General features: G+C 56.3%; 2 protein-coding genes across 14 annotated transcripts; one reads left to right on the plus strand and one right to left on the minus strand.

Moving 5' to 3' along the window:
- Positions 1 to 2,869: 2,869 nt before the first annotated feature.
- Positions 2,870 to 13,887, plus strand: SLC4A11 (solute carrier family 4 member 11). Of its 12 annotated transcripts, none has more exons than XM_082744546.1 (20): positions 2,908 to 3,114; positions 4,951 to 4,998; positions 7,266 to 7,418; positions 7,554 to 7,603; positions 7,866 to 8,097; positions 8,173 to 8,254; positions 8,430 to 8,553; positions 9,908 to 10,123; positions 10,208 to 10,301; positions 10,428 to 10,553; positions 10,638 to 10,751; positions 10,841 to 10,973; positions 11,271 to 11,344; positions 11,679 to 12,003; positions 12,082 to 12,188; positions 12,276 to 12,444; positions 12,539 to 12,712; positions 12,858 to 13,053; positions 13,136 to 13,305; positions 13,437 to 13,887. In XM_082744546.1, the coding sequence occupies exons 2-20, from the start codon at positions 4,968 to 4,970 to the stop codon at positions 13,498 to 13,500; spliced, it is 2,634 nt and encodes an 877-aa protein (XP_082600672.1). In that variant the 5' UTR covers positions 2,908 to 3,114; positions 4,951 to 4,967; the 3' UTR covers positions 13,501 to 13,887. The 12 variants fall into 12 exon arrangements, with proteins under 12 accessions (XP_082600664.1, XP_082600672.1, XP_082600673.1 ...); XM_082744547.1 differs by having other exon boundaries at positions 3,058 to 3,372; positions 11,742 to 12,003; XM_082744541.1 differs by having other exon boundaries at positions 3,073 to 3,114; positions 11,742 to 12,003.
- Positions 13,888 to 16,561: 2,674 nt separating this feature from the next.
- ITPA (inosine triphosphatase) lies at positions 16,562 to 27,131 on the minus strand. 2 transcript variants are annotated; one of them, XM_082744549.1, is made up of 8 exons: positions 26,544 to 27,131; positions 24,492 to 24,549; positions 24,331 to 24,395; positions 23,636 to 23,709; positions 22,530 to 22,561; positions 21,762 to 21,877; positions 18,193 to 18,269; positions 16,562 to 17,036 (listed from the first exon to the last, which is right to left on the minus strand). In XM_082744549.1, the coding sequence occupies exons 1-8, from the start codon at positions 26,607 to 26,609 to the stop codon at positions 16,895 to 16,897; spliced, it is 630 nt and encodes a 209-aa protein (XP_082600675.1). In that variant the 5' UTR covers positions 26,610 to 27,131; the 3' UTR covers positions 16,562 to 16,894. The 2 variants fall into 2 exon arrangements, with proteins under 2 accessions (XP_082600675.1, XP_082600676.1); XM_082744550.1 differs by having other exon boundaries at positions 21,718 to 21,877.
- Between the last annotated feature and the right edge of the window lie 249 nt (positions 27,132 to 27,380).

Genomic DNA, 27,380 nt, shown 5'->3' on the forward strand with positions numbered 1-27,380 from the left:
TGGGAGAGGGCTTAATGCTGTGTCAGTTGGGCACCATAAAGTCTTCTACCTACCCCAAAACCCATCTATGGGGCTTGGAGATGTCCCCGAGGAGAGGAGAGTCAGTGGAGGCCATGTTCCCTCCCCCAGCCCACCAGCAGCACTGATGCTTCTCTCCTCCCAGAGGGGCTGGGAAGGCTGGTCAAGGCAGCAGGAGCCTCAAGAGGCTTGTAAAACCTCAGCTGACTCAAGGGAAGCTTGAGGGCTGCAAGGTGTGGGAAGCCATGCTTGCCAAGGGTCCAAGCAAGGGGAAGGCAGAGGGATGGGGCCGACCAGAAGTAGAAATAAAAGGATTTGGTGCCCCACCGGAGGAGTTTGAGGTGAGAGGAAGGGAGCCGAGGGAATCGGGTCTCTGGCTGGACCCCCATTAATTGCAGCTGGAAAACCAGAGTGGCAGTGGAGGATCGAGGGCTTCCCTGGCTTGAAAGCCTCTGGGAACCACAGGTGGAGCCATCAGTTGTGCATTCCACATATCACAGGTTTATCGAGCACCTGCTACACTGGGGGCTGTGCTGGGGAAAGACACACACACAGCCTTGCTCTCCAGGAGCTCCCAGTCTGGCCGGGGAGATGGGGCCCAGGTAGCAAACAGAATGAAGAAGGCTATGCTGCAGTGAGGGCCACGGGGTCCGTGAGGGAAGGAAACAGCAACTACTGTGGGTGGTGGGAGCAGCAAAGGCCCCCCACTGAGAGCCGAAGGACAAAGTGAGCAGTGGTAAGGACAGCAGGGAGACTGCTTTGCTGTTTTTGTTAGTTTTCCCAAACGCCACAAAAAGCATTGTTGGTGGAGAATGAATAGGGGCGGGGGCAAGTCAGAAGGTAAGTCAGATGGTGGACCAGGCTGGAGGGGAAAGGGGGCAGAACTGTGCTCTGTTCTGAGGGTAAACCCAACAAAATTTGCTCATGGATCCTATGGGGATGCACTGGGGCTACTCCCAGGTCCAGAGCAGTGGTGGGGGAGGGGGGAATGGCAGACTAGGAAGCTCTGTTTTGCCTGGATTTGCTGAAAATTGCCTATTAGCCTATTAGGCTGGTGGGGAGGGGTTGTGGCGTGTTGAAGGCAGGAGCTCAGTGACAGGAGTCATGAAATCTGACCATTGGCTGTGGCTGGTCCAGGGGAAGCTCTCCCATGCGGACAGCTCTGAGAGCTCGGTCAGAGGAGGAGGAGGATGGTGCTGGGCCCTGCTGCGGGAGGAGGGAGAGCCTGGCAAGAGAGCCGAGGCAGTTTCCCTGCAGGAGCGGGGATAAAAGACATATGAGGGGGCTAAAGAGAAGTAAGCAGAGGGTGTGGAGACAGCAGAGCAGAGAGAATTCTGGAGACGTGCTCTGTAAAGCACAGCTGAGGAACTGCATGGTTCCTGGAGGAGGAAGGGAGTTCTGGGGAATGATCTTGTTTTTGTGTTTTTAGTTTAGTGTTGTTGTTGTTTTTTAAGATTTCTATTTTTAGTAATCTCTACACCCAATGTGGGGCTGGAACTTACAACCCCAAGATCAAGAGTCCCATGCTCCACCTGCTGAGCCAGCCAGGCGTCCCCTAGTCTGTGTTTTTGAGTGAGATACTATAGAGTTACTTCTCACTCCAGATTCTACAATCCCTAATCCTAAAAGGCTTACAGGGGAAACTGAGTTGAAACTCCTTTGGAAAGCCATTAAGTGCCTTGTAAGGGACTTACACAGCCCAGTAAGGGAATGAGACGAAAGGCATGCACCTACGTCTGGATCCCTGCCTGCCCATGTATGGACCCAATGGCGCACAAGCAGAGACACCTGGGGCCCCTGTAAGGCAGGTGGTGGGTAGGAGGACCAAAGGAAACGCCTTCTCATGTTGGGGGCTGGGGGGAGGACTGTGGGGTTCCTCAGCTCCCTCCAGGGCAACTAGGGGAGCAGAACCCGGCAGATATCTTCTGCGGCATCCCCTCTGGTAGTAAGAAGCCGCGTGCTCCGAGCCCTCCCGACTCCCAGGCCATTTGTCTGCCGAGGGACTCACAGCTGGGTAGCTGGGCTCACTCGCTCTGTGCATAGGGCTTCCTCAAAGCACCAGGAGCCCTTGGGGGCTGCAAGGCAACCTCTACGCGGAGGTGGGCTCACCCTCTGCTTGCCCAGCCTGTTGGCCCGTACCAAGCCTAGGGGACAGTGGCCGACGACTCCCTCCCAGCAGGAGGTTCGGGAGGAGGGCGGGGAGTCGCTGCTAGTCCTCCGGCCATCAGACAGTGTGTAGAGGGATGGGGGTTAACACTGGTGGGGAGAGTTCCTGAGTCCAACTGGGGCTCAAGGGCCATGGAATCGTTTCCCGAGAAGACACCCAAGGTCAGGCCAGGGTATCATCGCACTGGCTGGATTTGCCTGACCCGTCGCAGCGGGAGCCAGCAGCCTGCCCGCAGCACCGCCTCCCTTACAAACGCGCGCGCGCTCTCTAGATTCGCAGAAGACCAGGCGCTGGCGAATGCACGTCCCCGAGTCGGGCGCCCCAACCCCCCACCCCGTCCCCGCCGGCCGGTCGGGAAGGAAAACCGGACGGCGGGGCCACTTTGGGAAGGAAAGAAGCCGCGAGCCAAGACCTTGACCCAAGAGAATGCCGGGGCGCGCGGAGGCCAGAAGAAAAAACTTCGAGGCGCGCAGCGAGCAAACCCGACGCCGCCAAGCCAGGAGCGTCGCTGGCTAGGCGAACTAGGGCGTAGCCCAGGGAAGCCTGCCGGCCCATCTAGTTAGTCGGGGCGCGCTTCCTGGAGGAGGAGAAGGAGGGTTTACCACTCGAGCTACTGGGATGAATGGAGGGGGCGGGGCAGCTGGCGGGCTGGGCCAGGCCGAGGTCCCCTGCCGAGCCGGGGGCGGGGGGCCGGCAGCACGCATAAAGCTGACGCCGGAGGAGTCCTCCCGCGACCCGCCGCAGAGACACAATTTTCGTGGGTCCCTGGGCCCGTCGAGCTTCTTCCCAGAAACTTCCCGGCCCCACCCAGCCCCTAATCCGGCGACGCCTGGGCGGGCACGCGGGCTCGTAGGAGCCCGATCTACACGTTCTGGAGGAGTCGCCCTGGGCTCCCGGGAGCAGCCTGCTTGGGACCGACAGGAGCGCGGGTGAGGGCGCCGGGCTGGCGAACGGGACCCCGCCCGGGGCGGCACTGGGGCGGGGCATCGAGCGGCATTAGGACCCAGGCGCGGCGCGGGGGTGTGTCGCCGGCTCCAGCCGCTGGCCCGCCCGAATCACCAAGTTCGGGGTCCCGGAGATCAGGGGTGAGGACCCCGAGCGTGCGCGCGTGTGTGCAGCCGTCCGGCGGCCGATCGCCGGGGCCATGGCCGCGGCCGCCCGGCGCATGTTCCATATCCAGCCATGCGGTGGGTACCTGAGCCTGCAGGCGCGGCAGGGAGGCGGCGGGAGGGCCGTCCGTTCTCCGCGGCGAACGGGTGTTCGGCGGGGTCGCGGAGCCGTCGGAGCACCAGGGAGAACGCGCCTGCCCTGGGCCTGCAGAGGCCCTGGGCCACGGTGGGCGAGGGGGTCGTGGAAGCTTCCTAGGCCTGGGGTCAGGTGTAAGTTCGGCCGAGAGGGACGGGGAGACGGGGCGGGGAGTACACGAGTGGTGGAGGGAGGCCTCGTGGACATTGAGTGCTTGATTCGATGCTCTATCGCCGACTTGAAATTCTTAGTCTTTGAACCAGTGCGGTAGCCAGTGAAGGGGTGGGGCGTGGAAGTGATTGGGATAGAGCCATGGGGTCCTTAGCACCCCGAGCTGGACCCTTTCCAGCCGGTACGCTGCCGTCTCTCGTTACGTTCTGCCCGGACACCTTCTCGCCCCCGGCGCTGCGGAGAAACCTGCCCACTCTTAGGGATCCCGGGGCCACCGACTGTCCCCTGCGAGGCCGCTGCAGTTTTTACCTCAAGGCCCTGACGCCTGAGGGCAAGCCAGGGCTTTGTACGACCATTATTTACACGCACGTGGGGCGTCCGGGATGAGAATAAGGTGTGCACTACCCGCACTCTTCCAGACCCTCGTCGCCCTCGTCCTCTGCCCATCCCTCAGATGCTGGCTTTACCGCCCCCGCCCCTCCCTTCTAGATGCAGCCCGGGCTCCTGTCCTGCGCGTTCCTCCGCATCCTGCCCCCAGACCCCCAGGGTCTCGGAGTCTGGAGGCGCTTTCCTCTCGTGCACGCGCCCCGCCTCTAGCTTCCTTCCTCGCACCAAGCGCCACAAACAGTTGCGACCATCCGGGGCCCCGGCGTGGTGAGCGTGCCCGGCGCTCCCCGCCCCCACCCCGCCCCGCCTTCTCCCTGGAGGACCAACGGCTCCGCCTCCCAGGAGGCCCGGGACGCGGGTGGCACTAAGGGGAGGAGGCCGTTGCCAAGTCGGCCCCCTGTGACCCCGGGCGCGTGCGGTTGGGGGCAACTGCACGTGTGATGGGTGTTGATGGCCCCTGGGACCAACGTGAGAGTGAGAGGAAGTATGTGGAGGCAAGAGGTCCCCCGCCCAGGTCCTGGGCTTGGCATCGAAACAGCGAGACAGGGAGGCCGGCCACTACGTGGAGGGTGGAAGGACAGGCCCCCACCCTCCAGCTCTCGCAGCCGGTGCTGAATAACACCGTCTACAAACCCGTGCCGGGTACTGTTAATAACTCCTGGGGGAAACGGGGCTGGGAATGGCTCCCCACCACCCTACTTGGCCCTTTCCCACTTGGGGAGACCCTAGGAGACTGGCTGAAGAGTACCGGGCTGGGCTTCCTCTGGTTCCTTAGGGGGCCCCTGCCTAGTGCAAGCCCCTGCTCCCCCCACCCCGCACCCCAGGTTGGCCTGTGTTGGGTACCTGGGAAGGGTAAGAAGGCATGGGCAGGGTTGATGTAGGGTGGGGAGCGGCTGGGCACAGGAGAGACTGTCCACGGCTGGTCCGTGGAGCTGGTAACAATTCCTGGGTTTCCCTTGCAGAGCAATCCTCTTCCATCATGTCGCAGAATGGATACCTTGAGGATGTAGGTGAGTGCCTCTGTGGGGGGATGTACAGAGAGAGCTCCTTGGTCTCTAGGGGACCTGGTCCCTCCAGCAGGGTACTCATGGCATTGACTCAAGGAGCTTGGTCTCTAGGAGACCTGGTCCCTCCAGCAGGGTACTCATGGCATTGAGCCCCCACCTGTGGCCTCTGCTGTTGCTGGGAAGCCTTTAGATCTTCCCCTCCAGGAGGTGGTGGTACGGTTAGGTACGGTACAGTTGACAATCGCCTCCGACACTGAGAGGTCACTCCGGTGGTCCTGGGAGGGAAGGCAGTTCCCTCTCCTGGGCTCTGAGGACCATCTGGTGACCTCCCTTGGTTCGCTGTTAGAATGCTGTGGTTACTGGGCCAGACTTTAGGCCATGCCATATATGCCCTCGTCCCTCAGTCCCTGCCCAGCTTTGTGAGGGAGGGGCTGCTATTGTCCCTCTAAATCCATGGAACCGAACCTTTCCTCACTTCAGCTCTCCTGCTTGTTCCAGACCAGCTCTCCCCATCTCTGTGTCTCAGGGGACTCCTGTACCCAGATGGGGGTGCTGGCCTGACCATCCGAGGGGTGTTCAGTGGGATGGTGCTTGGACAGTGGTGATAGCGTCTGACTCAGGGTCCTTAGGGCCTGGTGACTGTGGGGGCCAGGCTGCTGGCAGGTGGATTAGGTGTGTGGTTGGGCTTATAGGATGGACGTGGGGACATGGCCTCCTAGGAGCATTGCAGGGACCTGGTCATGTCAGCTGGGCAGGTCCTAGGTCGAGCCCAGAGTAGGGGAGAAAGGGACAGTGTGAAGGGCAGTGCCCAGGAATAAAGGGTGCTGGTGAGTGTGATGGAAGGGATGCTAGGGCAGGTGGGGGCTGAGGAGAAGGGGGTTTCTTGTGGACATGAGCTCCTTGGCAAAAAAGGGAAGGATATCTTTTAGCTCGGAACTCTGAGTACAGTGCAAACCCAGGCCCTCCTGCCCAAAAGGGGCCAGGCTAAGTACAGGCCACGGGGGGACGGGGCCTGGGATGTGCAGAGGAAACCGGCGGGCTGGAGTGGAAGTGAGTCAGGGTGAGTCACTGCCTGGCAGGTGTGGACGTGCTGCTGACCCTTCCCCGTCCCTTCACAGGTGTTTGTCAGACCTTGGTGGGGTCTGGGCTCTAAGACCCCCTTTCCTGGGAGCATTCACAGGTGGTGAACCCTAGGGACCCACAGGACAGTCAGGAAGGGGTGCCAGCAGGGCCCTGGGAGGGCTGGCCGGAAGAGGAAGCTTCTGTGGAGCCTTGAGGAAGGCCCTCTAGGGAGGGAAGCCCTCTGCTCGGAGGGCAGGCACTGGCATGTCTGGGGTGTTGGTCACCTGGCCTGAGGAGTGACAGATCAGAGGTCGGGAGTGGCCCTGGGCCTGAAGGACTGGGGGGTCTTGACAGGGGTAGCAGGCCTGGGCCAAACTGCCATCCCAGAGGTCATGAGGAGCTCAAGCAAGGGTGGAACATTTGCGTGTCACCAGGAAGGCTTCCTCTAGAGGAGGGGCACCAGGGCTGTGAGCCATTGTTGGAAGTATGGCCCACCCAGGAAAAGGCTCCCCTCTGGCAGGGAGTCCCAAGGTGCCAGAGCACTCCTCCTGCCCGCCACTGGGTGTCTCCTGGGGTCCCTCCCTTAGTCCCTGTGTCTCTGGCTCCCCTACTTTCTGGGCCTTATCTGCTGTCTGGACCAAGTCTCTCAGCCTTGATGCTTTGGCCTGCATGCCCTCCCTGAAAGAAAGCCCTCTAAAACTTTGTACCAGTACGGTGGGGAGACGGCTGGACACTGCAGTAGTTTCCCTTGGGTCCCATCTAGGGAGTCCGGCAGATCTGGGTCCCGTAATTTGGGGGTTCGGGGAGGGCAGAGGCCAGTCTTAACTGCATCACTGCACCACCTTCCGGGCCCAGAGCTGTGGAATGACCATGTTTTTCTGTAGCTAAAAGGATACACATGGGTCAGAACGGTGCAGGGCCCTGGTTCCTGCAGCTGAAGAATGTTGGAGAAAGCTGTTGGGTGGGGGTTGCCGGCTGGCGTCCATTCTCTAATTGGGGCTAGGCCGGGATGAGCAATTCGGCCCACCTGGGCCTGAGGCTTCCTTCCTGGCCTACAAGAGGCCGCCCTCACCACTCGCTGAGAGTGTGCGGACTGGGACAGCCTGGGGGCCCCTGCTCCTTGGGCCTGGAGTCCCTCCCTCTGGTGTGTAGCACTGACGGCTGGGCCCTCTTGGGGGGTTCTCTCTCGGTGGTGGTTGGGTCTCCAGGCTACCTCAAGTGTGACATGGATGATGCCTCTGAAACCCGTGAGGAGAGCCTGGGGGATGAGGCCTTCGACACGGTCAACTCCTCCATTGTGTCTGGCGAGAGCATCCGTTTTTTTGTCAACGTCAACCTCGAGGTGCAGCCCACCCAGGCTGGTATGGGGGTTGTAGCAGGGACAGGCTGGGGGGGGGACGGGCAGGGGCCTGGGTGCTGGGCAGATACAGCTGCACTCCATGGAGAGAGTCCTGACGCGGTGGGGCAGCCCACTGAGCCCTCCCGCTTTTCCCTAGCCGAGAATGACTCGCCTGGCGGCTGCGGGCTCCTTCACACCTCACGCAAGGTGAGTGGCCCGCTGGCAGGACAGAGGACGTGTGGTCCCGGGCCACCCATTAGGGGGGTGGAGGTGCCTGCTTCCCTGTCACAGCGGACAGACCTCTCACACTTGGCTATGGTGGGTCTGGGGGGCGGGGCCTTCCCTCTCAGAGCGCGAGTGTCCGTCCTGGGGGCGGGGCCGCCGCGGAGGAGGCGCCCAGGTCGCCAGAGCGCATCTCCCTTACCGGCTGCTGTGGCTCTGTGCGGCTCTGTGCACGCGGTCCCCGCAGTACCTGAAGCTGAAGAACTTTGAGGAGGAGATCCGGGCGCACCGGGACCTGGACGGCTTCCTGGCCCGGGCCAGCATCATCCTGAACGAGACGGCTACCTCGCTGGATGACGTGCTGCGGGCCATGCTGTGCCGCTTAGCCCACGACCCCCAAAACACGGAGCCTGACTGCAACTTGGACCTGTTCATGGCCATGCTCTTCACTGATGCCGGGGCCCCCACGGAGGGGAAAGGTGGGGCCCGTCTCCCTGGTGGGGTCCAGGGGCTCAGGGAGGTGGGCCCTCTGACCCTGTCCGCTCTGCCCTCAGCCCACCTGCTGTCTGATACCATCCAGGGGGTCACTGCCACGGTCACGGGGGTGCAATACCAGCAGTCCTGGATCTGCATCATGTGAGTTGGAGGCCTGCAGGGTGGCTTCCCTGGCAATAAGCGGGCTCACCCAGTTTTGGGACAAAGGGTGGGAGCACTCCTGTCAGAGGTTGCTGGGGGTCAAAGTCAGGGGTGGAGTGTGGGGGGAAGCCCAGCTCCCAGGGTGGCAACCGTGTGCCCTCCCCGCCCCTGGCAGCTGCACCTCCAAGGCCCTGCTGAGGCGACACGTGTGCATCAGCCGTCTGGTTCGCCCTCAGAACTGGGGGGAGAATTCCTGTGAGGTGCGGTTCGTTATCCTGGTGCTGGCCCCTCCCAAGACGGTGAGTAGGGTTCTGGAGGTGGCTGTTTCGTGAATGAAGGTCCCAGACTACTTGGCCCTCTCTCCAGGGGCAACTCCTCCGCGTGCTGGGGGACCCCACAGTCTGGGCCCTTGAGGGCCTCGTGCTCATGCTGTCCTTCCTGTCTGCCCCACTGAGTCTCTCTGAAGCATCCTGCTAGGTCCTCATCCAGCCCTAATTCCCCCTGAGGTTACCCATAAGGCTGTATTTCCTTCTTGACTGAAAGATACTTGTTAAAATTAGCTTTATTCAAATGTGGGGGCTTTTCATCAGCCTGCCCCAACACCTATCTTTCTCCCAGTTGGCCAGCTCTATGATTTGCTGGCCATGGATCCCCACTTCTGCATGGTCAGGGGTACATCCTACTTGTGTGGGAGGCTGAAGCTAGTATGGTTTGGGGAGTCTTTTCTGAAGGAAACGGATTTCAAAATCATAAATGGAAAATGGGGAAGGCCCCTTGCCAGGCCTGAGAAGGGCCTTCATGCTTAAATTTCCTTTAGCTTCTTGATGATTCTGCCCCTGCCTCTGATAGACTCAAAGCTTGGCATGGCCCTCCTCTATGGGCTTGCTCTTAGGCAAACTGGTGCTGAGGGGAATGTCCCTCCCTGGGAGGTTACAGTGCTGGGGAGAGGGAACATGGGCAGCACATGGGGCAGAGGGAGTGACAGCTGGTGAGGTGGTCAGAGAGGAAGAAGGGGCTGTATCCTGAGGGTCAAGTGGCTGGACTCATGCCTTGTGACAGGCCAGCCAGCCCAACACCCGGCTCCTCCTCCGGAGAGTGAGCCTGTTCTGGAGCAAACAGGAAAGCAAAGCGTGGGCAGGACAGGCCTGGGGGACTGCCCTGGGCAGCATGAAGGGATAGATGCTGCTCCCAGAGGACAGGTTGTCATGGGGGAGGCTGGACATGAGTTGGCTTTGGTCAGGCAACAGGGAGAAGGCTTGAGAGGCCTGGAGCCCCTCAGGAAATCAAATAAACCAGCAGATGATGGGAATAATACCAGTAAAGTGGAACTGGGTAAGGGCTTGTCTCTGTCACTGTGATCTCATTATCTGTGATGATGCAGGTCTGTGTTCCTGCATCAGTACCTCAGATTTTAAGAACTCATGAGTTTATGAAGGAAATTGGGAGACTTGACACTGGTTCTGGTGATCTGCTGACCAGGCAGGAATCCTGGTTGATTCCACTAACGCCTGAACTTTGGGGGACAAAACGTGCTGCTAGTCACATTGGGGGCACCTGCGACAGGCTCAGGACTATCAGTGATGACAAGGGTGGGGCGGGGACCCCTCCATTTGCCAGGAACCGCAGGTGTGACTTCCCGTCTCCCGCCCCCAGAAAAGTACCAAGACTGCCACAGAGGTGGCGCGCACGTTCGCCACCATGTTCTTGGACATCACCTTCCGCCAGGAGCTCCTGAAGACACGCACAGAGGAGGAATTCAAGGAGGCGCTGGTGCGTCAGAGACAGCTGCTCACTATGGTGAGCCAGTGCCCAGCCCTCAGCGCCAAGGGCTACAGCATGACCTCCATCCACATACACAGACCCCCCAAGGTACAGCAGGGATGCAGACCTGGGCGGGGTTGGTGGGGCAAGGGCCACAGGCCAGAGCTGACAGACATCTGTCCCCTTCCCCAGCCCCTGAAGCGCAAAGATTTTCTCCCTGTGGGGAAGGGCATCCGGGAGGACATTGCCCGCAGGTTCCCCGTGTACCCGCTGGACTTCACAGACGGTACGTGGCCCTACGGTTCCCCCACCACCACCCCCCCGCCACAGCTCAGCCTGTGGCTTTGGTCCCAGGACAACACATGGGCCTGTCCTGCATCCCAGCAAATTTCCTGTCCGGTCCCATCCCTAGGCATTATTGGGAAAAACAAGGCTGTGGGCAAATACATCACCACCACGCTGTTCCTCTACTTTGCCTGCCTCCTGCCCACCATCGCTTTTGGGTCCCTCAACGATGAGAACACAAACGGGGCTATCGGTGAGGGGAGGAGGTGGGGTGGGGGTGGGGCGGGAGGCCCAGGGCTGCAGTGACCCACCCCCCTGACGTCCCCCACTTCCTCAGATGTGCAGAAGACCATGGCAGGGCAGGGCATCGGAGGCCTCCTATATGCCCTCTTCTCTGGACAGCCACTGGTGGTGCTCTTGACCACTGCGCCCTTGGCCCTCTACATCCAAGGTGCCTTTGCACTGGCGGTGGGGAGGTGGCTCCCAAGGTCCCCAGCCCCTGCCCAGCTCTGACCACCCCCCTCGTCCTGCTGCCTGCAGTAATTTGTGGTATCTGTGACGACTACAATCTGGACTTCAGCACCTTCTATGCGTGGACGGGCCTGTGGAACAGTTTCTTTCTCGCACTTTATGCCCTCTTCAACCTCAGTCTCATCATGCGTCTCTTCAAGAGGTGACAGGGTCTTTCCCGAGCTTCTGGGACCCTCAGCCAGGAGGGGAGACCAAGGCTGGGGACCTGGGGCAGTCTCCACGCCAGCCTCTGAGGCCCTATAACCCTAGAGTGGATGGGGTGCCCCCTCCACATCACTGCCCTGAGACAGAAGTGTGGGACCCTGGTCTTCGTGGCAGGAAGAGGTCCGAGACTGTGCAGAGGCTCAGGGAAGCCTCCCCATCCCCACCCCGGTGCCCTGACACTTCATCACCATCTGATGAGGCATGACATCCCCCTCCCCCTACATCACCCCGGCAGGTCAACAGAAGAGATCATTGCCCTGTTCATTTCCATCACATTCATGCTGGACGCTGTCAAGGGCATGGCCAAAAGTGAGTGTCCAGTCGGTGGCCACCTGCTGCAGGGGAAACTGAGTTGAGCTGGGGGACTGTGAGCTGTGGCCAGGACCACCAAGCAGCATGCAAGCTAAGGCTCCTTCCCCGGTCCAGGGCGCTCTCAGGAGCTGTGACCAGCAGGAAGCCACAGTGCCATGTGCTGGAGGGCGACAGGGCTGCCTCAGGCGGGATCAGAGGCACAGGGCCAGGTGTGAGGCAGTGTCAGAGATGGTGGGGGACAAGCAAGTCAGTGGGGTCCTCCTGTCTGACAGAGAAAGGCAGCCCCTCCCTTTCCCCATCCCCCCAGAAGCTCTTTCTCCCCCATATCCAGAAGAGAGCTGGGCCTCATCTTCCAGAGCTCAGACCGCTGAAGCCTGCTGGCCTGTATCCACAGTCTTTCAGAAGTACTACTACCACCATGACTTTGGGACCTACAACACAGAGAGCACTTCCCTGGTGAGCCTGCTGGGTCTCAGCACCGACCTCAACACCAGCCTCCACACAGCTCTCAACAGCAGCCTCCCGGCCAGCCCACTACAGCCGACACCCGGGAGCCACCAGGCTGACCCCCCGGGCCGGGAGACCGCGGTGCTCAGCCTCCTTATTATGCTGGGCACGCTGTGGCTGAGCTACACCCTCTACCAGTTCAAGAAGAGGTGAGGGGGGCCCTGCGGGTGAGGGAAAGAAGGCGCCAGCTCCCAGGCCGCACTCACACTCCCCACCCATGTCCCCAGCCCCTACCTACACCCCTACATGCGGGAGATCCTGTCAGACTGTGCCTTGCCCATCTCGGTGCTCACCTTCTCCCTCATCTGCTCCTACGGCTTCCGGGAAATCAAAAGTGAGTTGGGGTCTGGCAGGGGGTGCAGTGGGGTGAGGTTGGTCCCTGGGTGCCACAGGCTTGAGCAGGGGCCTGTATCTGCTGCAGTGAGCCAGTTCCGCTACAACCCTAACAAGAGAGTCTTTGAGGCGGCTGAGATGCACTCCCTGTCCCTGGGGGCCATCGCCAGTGCCATGGGCCTGGGCTTCCTGCTCTCCTTGCTCTTCTTCATCGAGCAGAACTTGGTGGCTGCCTTAGCCAATGCCCCGGAGAACAGGTTTGTGGGGTGGGGCTGGGAGGGCTGAGCATGTGCCCCAGCCTCCCTGGGGTCACAGAGATCCAGCCACATGTGCCCCCACCCTCTGCTGCAGGCTGGTGAAGGGCACTGCCTACCACTGGGACCTCCTGCTCATCGCCATCATCAACAGCGGGCTGTCATTGTTCGGGCTGCCCTGGATCCACGCCGCCTACCCCCACTCCCCACTGCATGTGCGGGCCCTGGCTTTGGTGGAGGAGCGTGTGGAGAACGGGCACATTTATGAGACGTGAGTGGGGGCCGGGTCCCTTAAGACCTGAGGCTTGTCATATGGGCCCTGAAATGGGGGTAACCCTGAGCCATGGGGACCTGGGGAGGGATGCGGCTCCGGGGACTAGGGCCCAGAGGTGACCCGGTACCCTGTGGCTGTGCAGAATTGTGAACGTGAAGGAGACACGGCTGACCACCCTGGGCGCCAGCATCCTGGTGGGCTTCTCCCTCCTGCTGCTTCCCTTCCCGCTGCAGTGGATCCCCAAGCCCGTGCTTTACGGCCTCTTCCTCTACATCGCGCTTACCTCCATCGATGGCAACCAACTCTTCGAGCGCGTGGCCCTGCTGCTCAAGGACCAGGTGAGCCTCAGCCCCAAGGGCAAGGGGCAGGGTGGGCATACGGGCTCCAGGCCTGCCCACAGCAGGTCTCTGCCGCCCACAGACCTCGTACCCACCCACCCACTACATCCGGAGGGTGCCCCAGAGGAAGATCCACTACTTCACCGGCCTGCAGGTCCTGCAGCTGCTGCTGCTCTGTGCCTTCGGCATGAGCAACCTGCCCTACATGAAGATGATCTTCCCCCTCATCATGATTGTCATGATCCCCATCCGGTAAGGGCTGCCGGGTCCGAGGGCTGGGGGTGGCACCCAGTCTACCCCTGGGGAGGGGCAGGGGCAGATGCCCCCCCACTTTTGCTCTCTGACCCAGTGCTCACCTTGAGGTCTCTTATCCCCCTGCCCAGCTACAACCTGCTGCCCCGAATCATTGAAGCCAAGTATCTGGATGCCATGGATGCCGAGCACTGACTGAGGCCCTGACCAGCAGGCCCACGCCATATCCCTTTCCCTGTCCCTCTGGCTCTTTCCAGACTGAGTCTGCAGCCCCGTGGGGAGAGGGATGGGGTCTTTTGGGGCGTGGTTCTGTGCTGCATCCCCTTCCTGCTGTCCCATCAGGCCTAGGACATTAGGCATGGGGGGGGGTTGTTCCACGGTGGGGGCCCATACCTGTCCCCATTAGCCTTTTGCTTGGGTCAGTGACACTGCTCAGGGCAACTTCTGTCCAGAGTAGGACTAAGCAGGACGGATTTTCTTTTGATAAAAGAGTCAGATGTCTGAAAGAGAAACCATTTCCTTGATTTGTAAGGAACTTGCTATATGCACACTAGAGAATAAAGCTCCTGTTTCTAGCTTCCATCTCAGCTGTCCCGCCCTGCTGCAGCCTCAGGGCCACTGGAGAATAAAAAGTTTGATGTAAAGGGGAGGGGAAAGGAAAAGGGACCCGTGTTTGCTGAGGGCCACAGGCTGTCACCTCCAACCCCACACAGCGGATGCTGGCCCAACAGGGGCCTGTGGAAGATCCAGGAGGCCCTGGCGCTGCTGTGTTGCCAGGCAACTGCAGGGGAGGTGTTGTCAAGGGCATGGCATATGCAAGGGCCTGGAGGAGAAGGCTTGGGGCCAGTAGTGAGCCACAGTGGTGGAAGAGAGATGGGTGGGCCTTGTGGCCCTGGGCCTGGGCTCCCAGAGGCAGCTGCAGAGCAGCCCAGCAGACTGAAAACCAGGCTCATGGAGGTCAGAGCTGCCGTTGTGAGGGATGCCCTCTGGGGGTGGGTACTGATTCTGTATGTGGGGGTGGGGGGTGGGGCAGGGGCTGCATGCCGCACCAAGACACTGATAGTGGGCATGAAGAGCAGTGGAAGACCCCGACGGCACGATGTGGGGATTGGTCTGGTGGAGGGGAGAAGGGTCTGTGTTCCTGGCTTGGTCACTTGGTACCTGGACAGAGGCCCCATGGCACGCAGTGGGGAATCCAGATCTGGGACTCGGAAGCACCCCCTGCGTGTTACCTGGGAGCCCCAGCAGTAGTAGAGCCTCTGGCCCCCAGACATCCCATGACCTCCCTTACAGCACTTTGGCTTGCTGAGTAAACCACAGACCAAGGGAGCAGGTGAGAGAAGACCTACCTCAACTGAAAAGGCCTCCTCTCTAGATATGCGAAGGATTCCTGCTAACCAGCAACACCACAAAGTTGATGACTCCCAACTCCAATAGAAGAGGCAAACCTGGGGTGGGGGAGTGGCCCAACAGTCACAGGACATGCTCAATGCCCTTGGTCATCTGGGAAAAGCAGCCCCAAGGGGAGCTGGCATCGCCCTCCTTGGAACCGGCAACACAGGCCGGCCGGCCCACCAGCTGGGTAGAAGAGGTATGTACACCAGGGCATGGATCGGGGAGCAGAGACCGGGGCACAACCAAAACCCCTCCTCCACCAGCTGTGCGACTCTGCTCCCGGGCAACCTGCGTGGGTACGAGCTCATTCATTGTTTGGAGGGATGGCTAGCTAAAGGTTAACAAAGGGGGATGGTGTCCTGTGGGCCTGGGCCATCATCCAAACTGGGCTGTGCAGTCTGAAGCTCTATGCACCCACCCCATCCAGGTGGCATGCGGTCCTTTGGGGTCCCCTCCCCAGTGGCCTGCGTGTTCCCTCCAGGTAGGGCCGTATCCAGAATCACCAGGCGGGGAGCAGACAAGCCCCTAGCATTGCACATCTGAGCCCCAGCCAGACAGTACTCTGCACCAAGGAGACAACAATTCAGAGGAGGCTGGGCTGCTGTCCCTTCCTGGGGCAACAACCCAGCCAAGCCTCGCAGGCAAGTGGGGAGCACAGAAACAATGTTTTGTCCACGCCCCCACACACTGATGCACCTTAGGGGAGGAAACAACAGTTAAATGCAGGCCCTGGGCCATGCTGCCAGGACTGAGGAACAGCAAAGGAAGGGACATTCTCCAGACCTGCCTACCAGTCCAGAAATAAGCCTGGGAGTGAATCCCCAGCATTACGCTCCCTCGACTCCCATTGCACACAACAGGCTTTTCCGAATTTCCTTGGGGTGGGCCCCTCCTCCTTACCAAAGAAACACCTGCGGGAAAGGAAAGGGAGCTGCCCCAGGGCCCTCAAGTCCCTCCCAGGACTGGCTTCCCTAGGGCCTGTGAGGACCTGGGGCAGCTGAGGCAGACTTCCTGCGTGGGGCCTGGAGGTCCCAGGCTGAACCATGCTGTGTCCTCTCAACTCAAATGGAGACTCCATGCCCTGTCCCTGCCATAAAAACGGACCTGGCATCATTAAGAACCAACATTTTAGGGGAGCGCCTGGGTGGCTCAGTGGGTTAAAGCCTCTGCCTTCGGCTCAGGTCATGGTTCCCGGGGTCCTGGGATCGAGCCCTGCATCAGGTTCCCTGCTCAGCAGAGAGCCTGCTTCCCTTCCTCCCTCTCTGCCTACTTGTGATCTCTGTCAAATAAATAAATAAAATCTTAAAAAAAAAAAAAAAACCAACATTTTAGAGGCACCTGTAATCTCAGTCGGTTAGACGTCCAACTCTTGTTTTCGGCTCAGGTCATGATCTCAGGGTTCTGAGATCAAACCCCACACCCAGCACAGAATTGGGTGTGGCACCTGCTTGAGATTCTTTCTCTCCCTCTATCTTTCCCTGCCACTCATTCTGTCTCTCAAAAAAAAAAAAGAAAAACCCAAAAACAAAACCCCACCTCAACACTTTAGTTGCTCTGATGTTACACTGAAATACAGCTGAAGCACTCAACATCTGCACTGCCCACCCCCCAACCTGGCAAACACCATGGAGGGCAGCTGGGGGGTGGCCTCCCTCCCTGGGTGGTAGGCAGCATGGGTCTGGCATGGACAAGGTCAGCTCACAAGCTGAGACTTGAAGAACGAGAGGAAAGATGCGATACTCCAGTGAGCACGGTCACATGAACACCTATAGCTGCTACCCTCGTCCCACCCTCGCCCCCCGAGCTTCGAGGTCTCCTGCTCCTGCCAAAAGAGATTTAGGGGACAGACAACTGCCCGGGGTAGGTTTCAAAGCGGATATATCCAGTTTATTCTGGGGGCAAGTGCCTTCCAGTATTTTTATTTCTGCCACTTCAAAAATGTCGAGGGCGATTTGTTTCTGCCCAAGCCCTCGGACCCACCATGGCCAGTTTTAACATCCAAGTCCTTTCAGGATCCCAGGCCAGGAGGCTGTAGGAGGGACCACTGAATCCCCAAGGGCCCCAAGTTCCTCCAAGCAGAGCCAGCTGCTCCTCCAAACAGGGCTGGCGAGGCTGTCTAACCCCCCTCTAGAAAGTAGAGACCAAGAAGGCAGTACTTGGAGGGCTGCCTGTCTGATGGCTTGGAGGCGGCAGGCTAGCCTTCCCCAGTTCCCCGGCCAGGGCGATCATCACCAACTACTGGGGCATCGAGGCTGCCGAGGTATTTCTGCAGCTCAAGCAAGGCCCGGAAGCGATGGGAGATGGTGTTCTTCTCAGCTTTGGGCATCTCTGCATACCTAAGGGGTGACAACAGCAGCTCAGAGGAGCCCAGATTTGGGGGTACGCATCCCTCACCCATCCTGGAGCCCAGAGATCAAGGAGTCGCCAGGAAAGGGTGATGGGGCCACCAGCTCCCAGCAGCCAGAGTTAATTTTTAAAAAAACCGGAGAGTTTTAAATTCCCCTGGAAATAGAAACCCATATTAACGAATGTGGAAGGATGTCAGACTTGCCCGAGTGTGTCCAAAAGTCGCTAGGGGAAGCCGGAGACAGGGGGATGAGCTGCGTGTTTGATCAGCTTTGTCATCTGTTGACAGGAAGCAGTGAGGCCTGACAGAGCAAACTCGAGAGTCTCCTCTCTTGTACTGTGGGGGTGGCATGGGACAGCTGGCTAGTGGCCTCTCCTCCGTGTTAGGGCTCCAGTGAGGACCCACACCCCACCTGGGTGTTGCAGATCCATGCTGTCCATGCTGTGGCCACTAGCCGCAAGTGGCCATGTACATGGAAATTAACTGTCATCAACTAAGACTATTTTCAGTCCCGAAGTCATACTGGATAGCCACAAGTTGGCTTGAACAGTGGAGAAAGATCATTTCTCTATCTTGCATTCTTGGATGGTGCTGTTTCATATCATCCTCAGCCCTTTCTGGCTACTGGGAGGCTTCAGGCCACCCTCCTTTAAGGGCCCCTCTAGCCTAGCACACTTGATTCCAATAACAGTAAACATGTCCACTGCAAATGGTGGGGGGCATGAGGGGTCAGGGGCAATTGATGAGAACACTTGGCGCTGTGGGGGTTTCATGCCACCCCAAAGGCTGGAAATATTAACATTTTTCCAAATTCCATGGGGAAGTCAGATGATCCCACCAAACTGTCAGCTTCATATAGGACAAGCCAAGGGTAGAGGGGAAAGGCACTCAAGTCACACAGCTGCTCTGCGGGGAGCTACAGCCCGAGGGCCCAGAACTCCCGGCGCCGCCTGGCTGCCTCCTACCCTGGAGATCGGCCCACTCAGATTCCTCGCGTCCACCCCAGCAGAACTGCCTTCAGCTGGAGCAGCAGCTGAGAGCCGGCCCGCCCATGTCTGCATGCCTGCACTGGGGCACGGTGCAGGCCCAACCCGGACTGTGGCCATTCCAACCCTACATCCCCGGAAGGAAATAAGGCTCCTTACGTCTGCTCATATCCATCAGGCTGAAAGCAGGGATCCCAGCCAAAGTCTCGGCAGCCTCGGGGCGCCACGATCTGGCCCTGCCAGGGAAAAGAGGGGATAGGTGTATCACTGGGCACAGAGGAGATGCCCTAGCAAGGGAAGGGTAGCCAGTTTGAGTCTAACTAGTTTATGTATTTGGTTAAATCCCATTTATTCAAAATAATTGGCTTTAGGGCACCTCGGTGGCTCAGTGGGTTAAGCCTCTGCCTTCAGCTCAGGTCATGGTCTCAGGGTCCTGGGATTGACCCCGTGTTGGGCTCTCTGCTCAGCAGGGAGCCTGTTTCCCCCTCTCTCTCTGCCTGCCTCTCTGCCTACTTATGATCTCTCTCTCTGTCAAATAAATAAAATCTTTTTTTTTTTAAAGTACTTATTAAAAAAAAATATGGCTTCGAGAAGTCTGTGGTACCTGCCAATGTTTGCTGAATACATAATTTGTATTATGAATCCCATAAATACATATAGGACCACTCTCCCTTCACACACACACACAGGAACCACAAACCTTATCAGCCCACTGATACCTTTGGGGCCACTCTCCCTCTCTCTACAGCTCTGACAAACTGTGACCTCACTGAAGAGAGTCAATGGAAAAACTGACAGAAAACATTTTCTCTGAATAGGAAGGTATGAGATCCTGGACTAGGCAGACAAGCCCTAGGACTGCTACTCATTTTTATTATGTTAAGTGAAATAAATTGCTGCATTTCTCAAACTACAAAGGAGGCTCTATCAATTGAATGAAGAAACAGAAATTACTTTGCACATTGTTCAATACATAAATGAGCTCAGTTACTCTTGACTACAATAGGCAAATTCCAATAGAAAAATGTTACAAAGAGAATCGATTTAATTCAGCACCATGTCATGTTGCCATGAGGATTAAAAATTAGTAAATTAAAAAATACAAGGGAGTGGGGCCTGGGTGGCTCAGCTGGTTAAGCTTCTGCCTTCAGCTCAGGTCATGATCCTAGGGTTGCAGCTTGAGCCCCATGTCTCAACAGGGAGTCTGCTTTTCCCTCTCCCTCTGCTCCTGTGCAGCTGCTCTCTCTCAAATAAATAATAAAATCTCTTGAGAAATAAAAAAAATATGAGGAAAATGGTAGAAAATGGAGATTAGCCACATAATGGCTAAGTTTTTCAGACCGAAGGCAGATTCCATCAGTGCTGGTGGGGAGCTACAGGACCAAGACCCATTCCTGAGCCACTGTGAACCTTGCACAAATGGTTTTTGAACATTTACAGTGGGGCCGGTAGTGTTTTCAGCCCTGGAGCCATAGCAGACCCAGCCTTGCCCTCCTCAAATGGATGTCTTAAGCAAAACAGGCTTTACACCAGTAAACAAATGAATGATTACAAAATGCAAAGTGCCTTAGAAGGAACAAACAGGGAGCTGGGCTCAAGGATAACAGGATGGAGGGGCCTAGATGGGGAGCTCAGGGAGCAGACAATGTGGCCATGTAAAGTGATGGGCACAAACATTCCAGGTGGGGGACACAGCTGGTGTTGGGACCCAAGATGGGGATGGGCTCGGCATATGCGTTGTTGAAAGGACAACATGACTGGGTCTGGAAAGTTTGAGTGAGAGCGAAACAAGAAGAAACAAAGCCACCTCAGGTTAACATAGAGGCTGGCAAGCAACAAGGTGCTTGAAGTGGGGGAAACGATGGGGAATAGCGGGGACCCCAATCATGGGTCACCCCAGTGACTGTGCCCCATCAGCAGGGATTATGCTTGTTCACAATTCTGATTTTTTAGAGAACACTTCTGTAACAGGGGCAGACAACTAGAATTAATTTTTAAAAATGTAACCTGGGGGCGCCTGGGTGGCTCAGTGGGTTAAGCCGCTGCCTTCGGCTCAGGTCATGATCTCGGGGTCCTGGGATCAAGTCCCGCATCGGGCTCTCTGCTCGGCAGGGAGCCTGCTTCCTCCTCTCTCTCTCTCTCTGCCTGCCTCTCTGCCTACTTGTGATCTCTGTCTGTCAAATAAATAAATAAAATCTTAAAAAAAAAAAAAAAAGTAACCTGGCAATTACAATCCAGCCATCCTGGTTCTGCATAAATATCCCAAAGAACCAAACACAAGATCTCAACAGATATTGGAACATCTGTGTTTGTAGCAACATTATTCATAGCAGCCAAACGTGGAAGAAATCTTAAGTGCCCATCGACAGATAAATGGACAAAACAAATGTGCAAATACCTACAATGGATATTATTCAGCCATAGTAAAAAGGAGGAGTTCTCTCTGATATGAAGAATTTGAGAGGCAGGGTGGGGGGGGTTGGGGGGGGTAGGGGAGGAAAAATGAAACAAGATGGGTTCGAGGGAGACAAATCATAGGAGACTCTTAATCTCACAAAAGAAACTGAGGGTTGTTGGGGGGTGTGGGAGGGGAGGGATAGGGTAGCTAGGTGATGGACATGGGGGAGAGTATGTGCTATGGTGAGTGCTGTGAATGTGTAAGCCTGACAATTCAGACCTGTACCCCTGGGGCAAATAATACATTATATGTTAAATAAATAAAGGGGGAATTCTGTCACTCGCCACCACACAAATGATCCTTGGAGGGCATTATGCTACGAAATAAGCCAGCCACAAAAAGATAAACACTGTATGCAGGATTCCACTTACATAACGGGTCTGAAGTTGCCAAACTCTTAGAAACAAGAGTGGAACAGCACTTGCCAGGGGGGTTGGTGGGGAGGGGGAAGGGGGGGGTTTGTTCAATGGGTATAGTTTCAATTTTGCAGGATGAGAAGTTCAAGATCTATGGCACAGCAATGCACAGAGTTAATACCACTGTACCAAATACCTAAAAACGGTGGAGATGGCAATTTTTATGGTTTTTTAAAACCACTATTTAAAAAAAATTAACAAGGCAGGGCATCACAAAATGTCTGTGGGCATCCCCCAAAGGAGCCTCTGGGGAAGGGCTCTGTGGGCTACTCTGGATTTTATCACGAGCAGAAGGCATTGGCAGAGGAGTGATGGGCCAGAAGGCACCGTCCCGACACAAGAAGGGAATGGCTGCGCTGGTGGGGGAGCAGGTCAGCTCCGAGGGTGGTCTGTACCCTTTAAGAAGCAGCTAAACCCAAGGGTCTGATAGGCTGGCGTGGCTGTGCTGAAGGGCAGCTTGGGAAAAGTAAGATTTTACAGGAACATGTGAAGTTGGAAAGGATGTGAGATGTTCAAGGGAAGCCATAGCCTCAGCACTTGGAAAGGGACAGAGCTGGAAGAAATCTGGGCTGTCCACGTCACCTCCGCATTCTGCTTCTTAGGAGAGGACTCCGTGCAGGCCTCAAAGGCCATGAGCCCCTGTGTATCCCTAAAACACGAGCCTCAAAGGTCAAAGAGATTTCAGGATTGACAGCACTCCTAGTTGTGAGACCCAGAGGCATGTCTGGGCAAAGCTGTGGGAACTTAACTGGCCATGAGCCCTTCCCACCACCCTCCTGCCTTAGACTCTGGGCCATTGGCTCGAGCTACAGCGCCCTCTGGCGGCCCACGGGGAAAGTAGCGTGAATACGCACCGAGGTTCTGCCCCTGAACAGGCGAACTGGCTGGCTGGGGTCCCCAGTGCTGAGTGCGAAAGTGCAGAGTGCATAGGCAGACTTGTCATCGAAACCAGCCAGGAGCTGGTAGAGACCTGTGGTGGGAGGGAAGGGGGAGTGCAGTGATCTCTGCGCAGCTCAGTTCCCAGCCTCACTCCCCAGCCCTGAGGCCCTGGAGGGGGAGCCACCAGATTTGGGGGAGCTTATACATGTCATCACATAGGTTTATACCTTATCCAGGTTAATACCCTGGAAATTGGATGATGGGGACATGGAGCTCGTTATTTTATTCTACTACTGTACATGTCTGAGATGCTCCATAATTGGAAGTGTTTATAGAAGGACCTAAGGAGGGGACATTCTGGCCCACAACTGTGATAGGGTATGCACTGCCAGCGCCGCAAGAGAGGCAGCCGGTCCCCCAAGCCTCCAGGCCAGGCCCTGGCTGAGGCAGGAACAGGCCAGGAGTCAGGTGGGCCAAACCTCTCAGCCGGAATCAATGGCAGCCCCCGTGTCTCTCAATCTCACAGTCCCTTCCACCCTTCCCATCCACTCTTCCCGCATCTTAGCACTCCCTGGAGCCGGGTGTGCAGGGAAAGTCCAAGCCACAGGGTCCAGACTGGAAAAAATTGAGGTGAACAAGGGCTCCATGGTGGGGAGACTCCTGATTACTTAGCTGGAACCCTTCCCCTGACCACCTCCAGATTTTCAATTCCCAACAGATTAAGAGATAAAACAGATTAATACCTTCAGGCTTTAACTTCTCCAGAAACCATTTTCTGCAAGAGAAATGAAGATGAGTCAGACACCAGGTACAGAAGGATCTTCCTAACATCTTCTCTGGGCTGTGCCCTTCCCACCCTTCTTACCCCACCCACAGGATTAGAGCCCCAGGACAGGCAGGGGGCATGATAAATAATGTCTTGACTCAAAATGAAAAAGACTAATCCAATAGGAAGGATGGAGGTAAACAGGCAGCGCACAGAAGCATCAATAAAACCTACGAAGGCCTCAACCTCATTGGTAATTAGAAAAATGCAAATTCAGGGGTGCCTGGGTGGCTCAATCAGTTAAGCAGCTACCTTCCGCTCAGGTCATGGTCTCAGGGTCCTGGGATCAAGCCCCACATCACTTCTTGCTCGGCAGAAAGTCTGCTTCTCCCTCTCCCTTTGCCTACCCCCTACTCCACCGCTTGTGCTCTAGCTTTCTCAAATACATAAAAAAAAAAAAAAAAAAAACTTAGAAAAAAAAAAAAGGAAAATGCAAATTCAATCCAAATGTGGTAACACTTCACATTCCCTACATTGCAAAACATTAAAGTCCTAATATTCAGTGCTGGTGAGGATATGGAGCAACATATACGGGTGCTGGTGCCTTAGGAAACATATTGGCAATCCAGAAGTTCAAGAAAAACAGATTCGACACCCAGCAGAAGCAGCTCTGTCCATATGCCCTCCAGCCCCTCCAAGGAGCATTCAAAGTGGGGTACATGTACCCTGGAGCTACACAAAGGCCATCTGAGGGTGTCCAGGGCACTGAATAGTTTTAAGGAAATCCATTTTCAGATCTCACCTTCCTTATTTCTTTTTTCCTGAAATTGATCTGCCACGAATGTACCTCTCCAGCAGGTGGGGTTCCGCTGGCCCATCTCCTCTTACACAACCACATTCTCACCCTTCACAAAAGAAAGAAAGGTATGCCTCTCCCCCATCCCTAATCCTTCCTCAGGACAATGTGAAATATTGGGATTGACACCAAGATAGTGAATGACCCACAATATCAGGTAACCAATCATTTTGAATTTCAGGTGATTCTGTGGCCAGGGCCCCGCAAAGGGGTGGGGGAGCACTCACATGTAGGGGCCAGGGAGGCCCCCGAGGGCATTGAAGCACAGACAGGTGTCCTCCACCAGTACAGGCCCCTGTACCTGCAAGACAAGGAATCAAAGCCCCGAGACCTGTGACCAGGAGTAGACCCTGTCCCTAACCCCAATTCCCAGGCCACCCAGGCTGAAGCCAGGCCCTCAGCTAGTTGAGATCTACAGCTGCAGCAGTTAACAGCTATAGGAAACAGCCCCTGGCTAATCTCTTATCTTCATTTGAGAGATAGGAATACCAAAAATTTGGCAGGTTGTAAAGCTTACTCCAGGCACAGCAACCAGAGACGTGCGATTCGCACTCAGACAGCCTGACTCTCCAGAAAGTGTTCTTTTCCAATTCCACAGAGATGTGTGAGTGCAGGGGGAGATATTTGGGGGGAGAAAGCAGGCAATGTAATGTAGGCATTTGAAAATCGGAGACAAGTGTGTGCATATGTGTATGCGTGTGCGTGCCTATGTGTGTATTGGTTTATGCAGTAAAGGCTGAGAAAGAAAGGTAGTATTCCTGGACTAACATGAACTTACCCAGTCTAGCTAGGCCTGGGTAAGTCCTTTAAGTTATGACCAGCTGTGCCCACCCTATTATTCTCTCCCTCAGCCCAGCAGGCACAGCCCCCAGGAGCCCCCAGGACCAGAGAAGCAAGTTTGGGACACGTGGGGGGCAAGCACCTGGCGAGCTGCCTCCTGACACTTCTGTATGGAAATCTCATCAGGCTCTCCCTGGTACTCCGGCACTTATTGGAGAAACAGATACATAAAAAGAGAGACAGGTCACAGGGAGACAGGGAAAATCAAGCCATCTTTCAAAAAATAAAATGAAACAGACATACGGTCAATTTTCTGTGCCACCAAAGTGCATGGAGACTTATCGCCCAGAATCTGAATGACCTGTTTCAAAATCAAAGAATATTTATCACCATTTGTTAAAAACTCCCGGTTACTACAGAAGCTGTCACCCACCTTTCTCTTCGGGTAACTCTTCTGCCAGCCCCCTAAAGCTTAGTAAGTCAGGCCCATGAGCCTCACTCCAGACTTCAGGGTCCCACTCCCAGCAGGTCAGCTCCCCTATCCCCTCAGTCTCCTACCCCTCCTACTTCAGGTCTCTCTGTTGATGCTATCCCCCCCACCCAGAATGCCCTCTTCCCTTCTCCTTGCTCCCTAAAACTCTATGGAACCTCCTATTCTGGCAATCCTCCATCAGGGGTTACCCAGAATTCAAGAGGCCTGTGAACCAGGATGGGAGTGGGGGCGATGCCTTTATTTTCACTAACCCCTAGCTAAAATTTAGCATCTCTTTCAATTGTAAATATAGAAAATCAAAACAGCATCAGCAGTTCCTATGACCTCTAAACCTATTAAAATCACAGATGTTGTCATATCCCATTAGAGCTGTAGCAGAGATCTCAAAATATTTACAATCCTATTTGAAAATTATGGTATCTACACACACAGGTAGACTGAATTATTTAATGCATTAAAGAATGTATGCTAATCACAGATCACAAATATTGATACTGAGAATTAAACTTTGACAGAATCAATTTCCTTTGTGATCCTATGTATTTTACTTTGTACATTTAAAAATCTTTTCTTGAAAAATGGTCCATAGGCCTCATCAGCCTGCCAGGGGAGTGCTATGGGATGAAGAGTTAAGACACCCTGTTCTGGGGGTGGGGGAGAAAAGAAAAGGGGAAAAAAACATTAAAAAAAGACACCCTGTCCTAAGCCAACTTCAAGTCCATCTTCTCCAGTGCGCCTCCTCTCGCCATTCTAGCCTCTTCTTAAAACGTAGGCAGTCACATTCTCAACCAGAGACAGAGATGGGCTTGGGAGCTGGCACCCACTATCCCCCAGGGTGGCACTACTTGTCTGTTTGACTGGCCTGGCCTTAGGATCCCAAACTTTTTATCAGCACAGGGCTCTTGCTCTTGAGGATACCCTGTACTAACTAGCACAGAAGTGCATCATTCCCTATGCTGTGGACAATGAAGAGTCGTCCCCTAATGACTGGGTCCCACCTCTAAGCCTCAACATATCTAGTGGATGTCACCCTGATTCTGTACCATGACCCACCTCCTTGGCCATGGCTAACTGAGCAGGGGGCAAACCTTTGACCCAAGGCTAATGAGAGCTAATGTATGTCAGAAGGCTCACTGCTCCCTCCACCAGGAGCGAAATAAGCAGAAAAACGTTTACTAGGAAAGGGATGAGCATCCACGGAGAACTACGAGGACAAGACAGGCCCTCGGGAGACTCCTCGAAAGTCTTGTGAGATATCGTAACATTGTATTCCCAGAAAAGCCTCCTGGTGGTTGACATGAGCTCCCTGTGTGTCTCTATTATTTGCAGCCAAAGGCTATCCATCCACCTGCAGAACTCTCACAACTAGCCACAAATTCCCAGAGGCAGGAACTTTGGATCTAATGTCTTCTTCACTTCTCCTCCCCATTGCGTTGTGTGAAACCGACCTTCCAAATCATCCCCATTTCCCCGTGGGGCGTGGAGGGCTGTTTGCTTGCCTGCCCCACGCTCTGCCTGGCCCCTGCCCCTCCTAGGTCGGCAGCGGGGTCAAGAGTCCCGGTTTGGGGTGTAACCCAATAGATGAGGTACTAAGGATCCCGCACTCCTTTGGCTCCCGCAGCTCCCGAGCTCGCGAGCCTGGTTCTGTCAACGCCCGAATTCTATTAAGGCCAACTACCGGCCAGCCCCATTCCGCACACACGGTCGTTTCACTCAGCGCGGCCCAACCCAATCCACACGCCCGGGTCGGCCTCTCCAGCCCCCTCGGCCCGGAGGCCGCTTCTCCGCCCGATCCCCCGCGGGCCCTACCACGCGCTACCCCCCGGCCGCCCACTGGCCGGGCTCCCGCGCCCTCCCAGCACCTCCTCCAGCTTCTTGGCGTTCCCCGTGACAAACACGATTTTTTTCCCGGCCAAGGAGACCGCCATGCTGACTCCGACTACCCTGCAGACCCAAAGGAAGTCCTTTGCTTCGAGGGGGAGGCACTTCCGGCTGGCGCGGAGGCCGGCGGCGCACACTCGGGCCGGGGCTCCCACCGAACGCCTCTCGTGTTACCCGCAGTCTCGCTGCCTTCGGGAGAAGAGGCTGTCCCGGGCGTCCGGCTTCCTTGCTCAAATCCTGGAGAACAGAGCGCCCCTTTTCCGGACGAGCGGCCTGGGGCGCGGGGCGCTACAAGGGAGGGAAATGGCGAGGCCCGTCTGCGGCCAGAATTGCTGGGTCTTCCCGGGACTGGCAGTCGACTGCGTTGAGATCAGCCCCCCCCCCCCCCGACCCCGGCTAAGGGGCGCTCTCTTCGAAGAGGAGAAGGGACCGTTGCAGCCCTCGGCCCCACCCCTGCTTTCTCTCCTCTGCGGGAAGGGGGCACGGAGGGAGGCAAAGAACCTGCACGGTAATGAGGTGCAGTCCTGTGCTCGGGACGGTTCATCGTCTCCGTGAGCGCCTCCAAATCTGCCTCTGAGAGCGCTTTTCTTCTGGGCAAGGGCAGCAAACCTCGCCTCGCCTCACCTCACCTCCAGACCCACCCTCTCTTCCTTGCCAGCCAGCTCTGATGACCTTGACTGTGGATTTAAAAAAGGACTTGTTTTAAATTAAGGCATAATTAACATGTCACAGTATGTTAGTTTCAGGTGTACAACTAATGATTTGATATTTGTATACATTTGGGAACATTCACCTCAGTGAGTCTGGTTAACATGGAT

This window comes from Mustela nivalis (assembly GCF_964662115.1).
Source record: "Mustela nivalis genome assembly, chromosome: 8".
Classification (NCBI taxonomy): Eukaryota; Metazoa; Chordata; class Mammalia; order Carnivora; family Mustelidae; genus Mustela; species Mustela nivalis.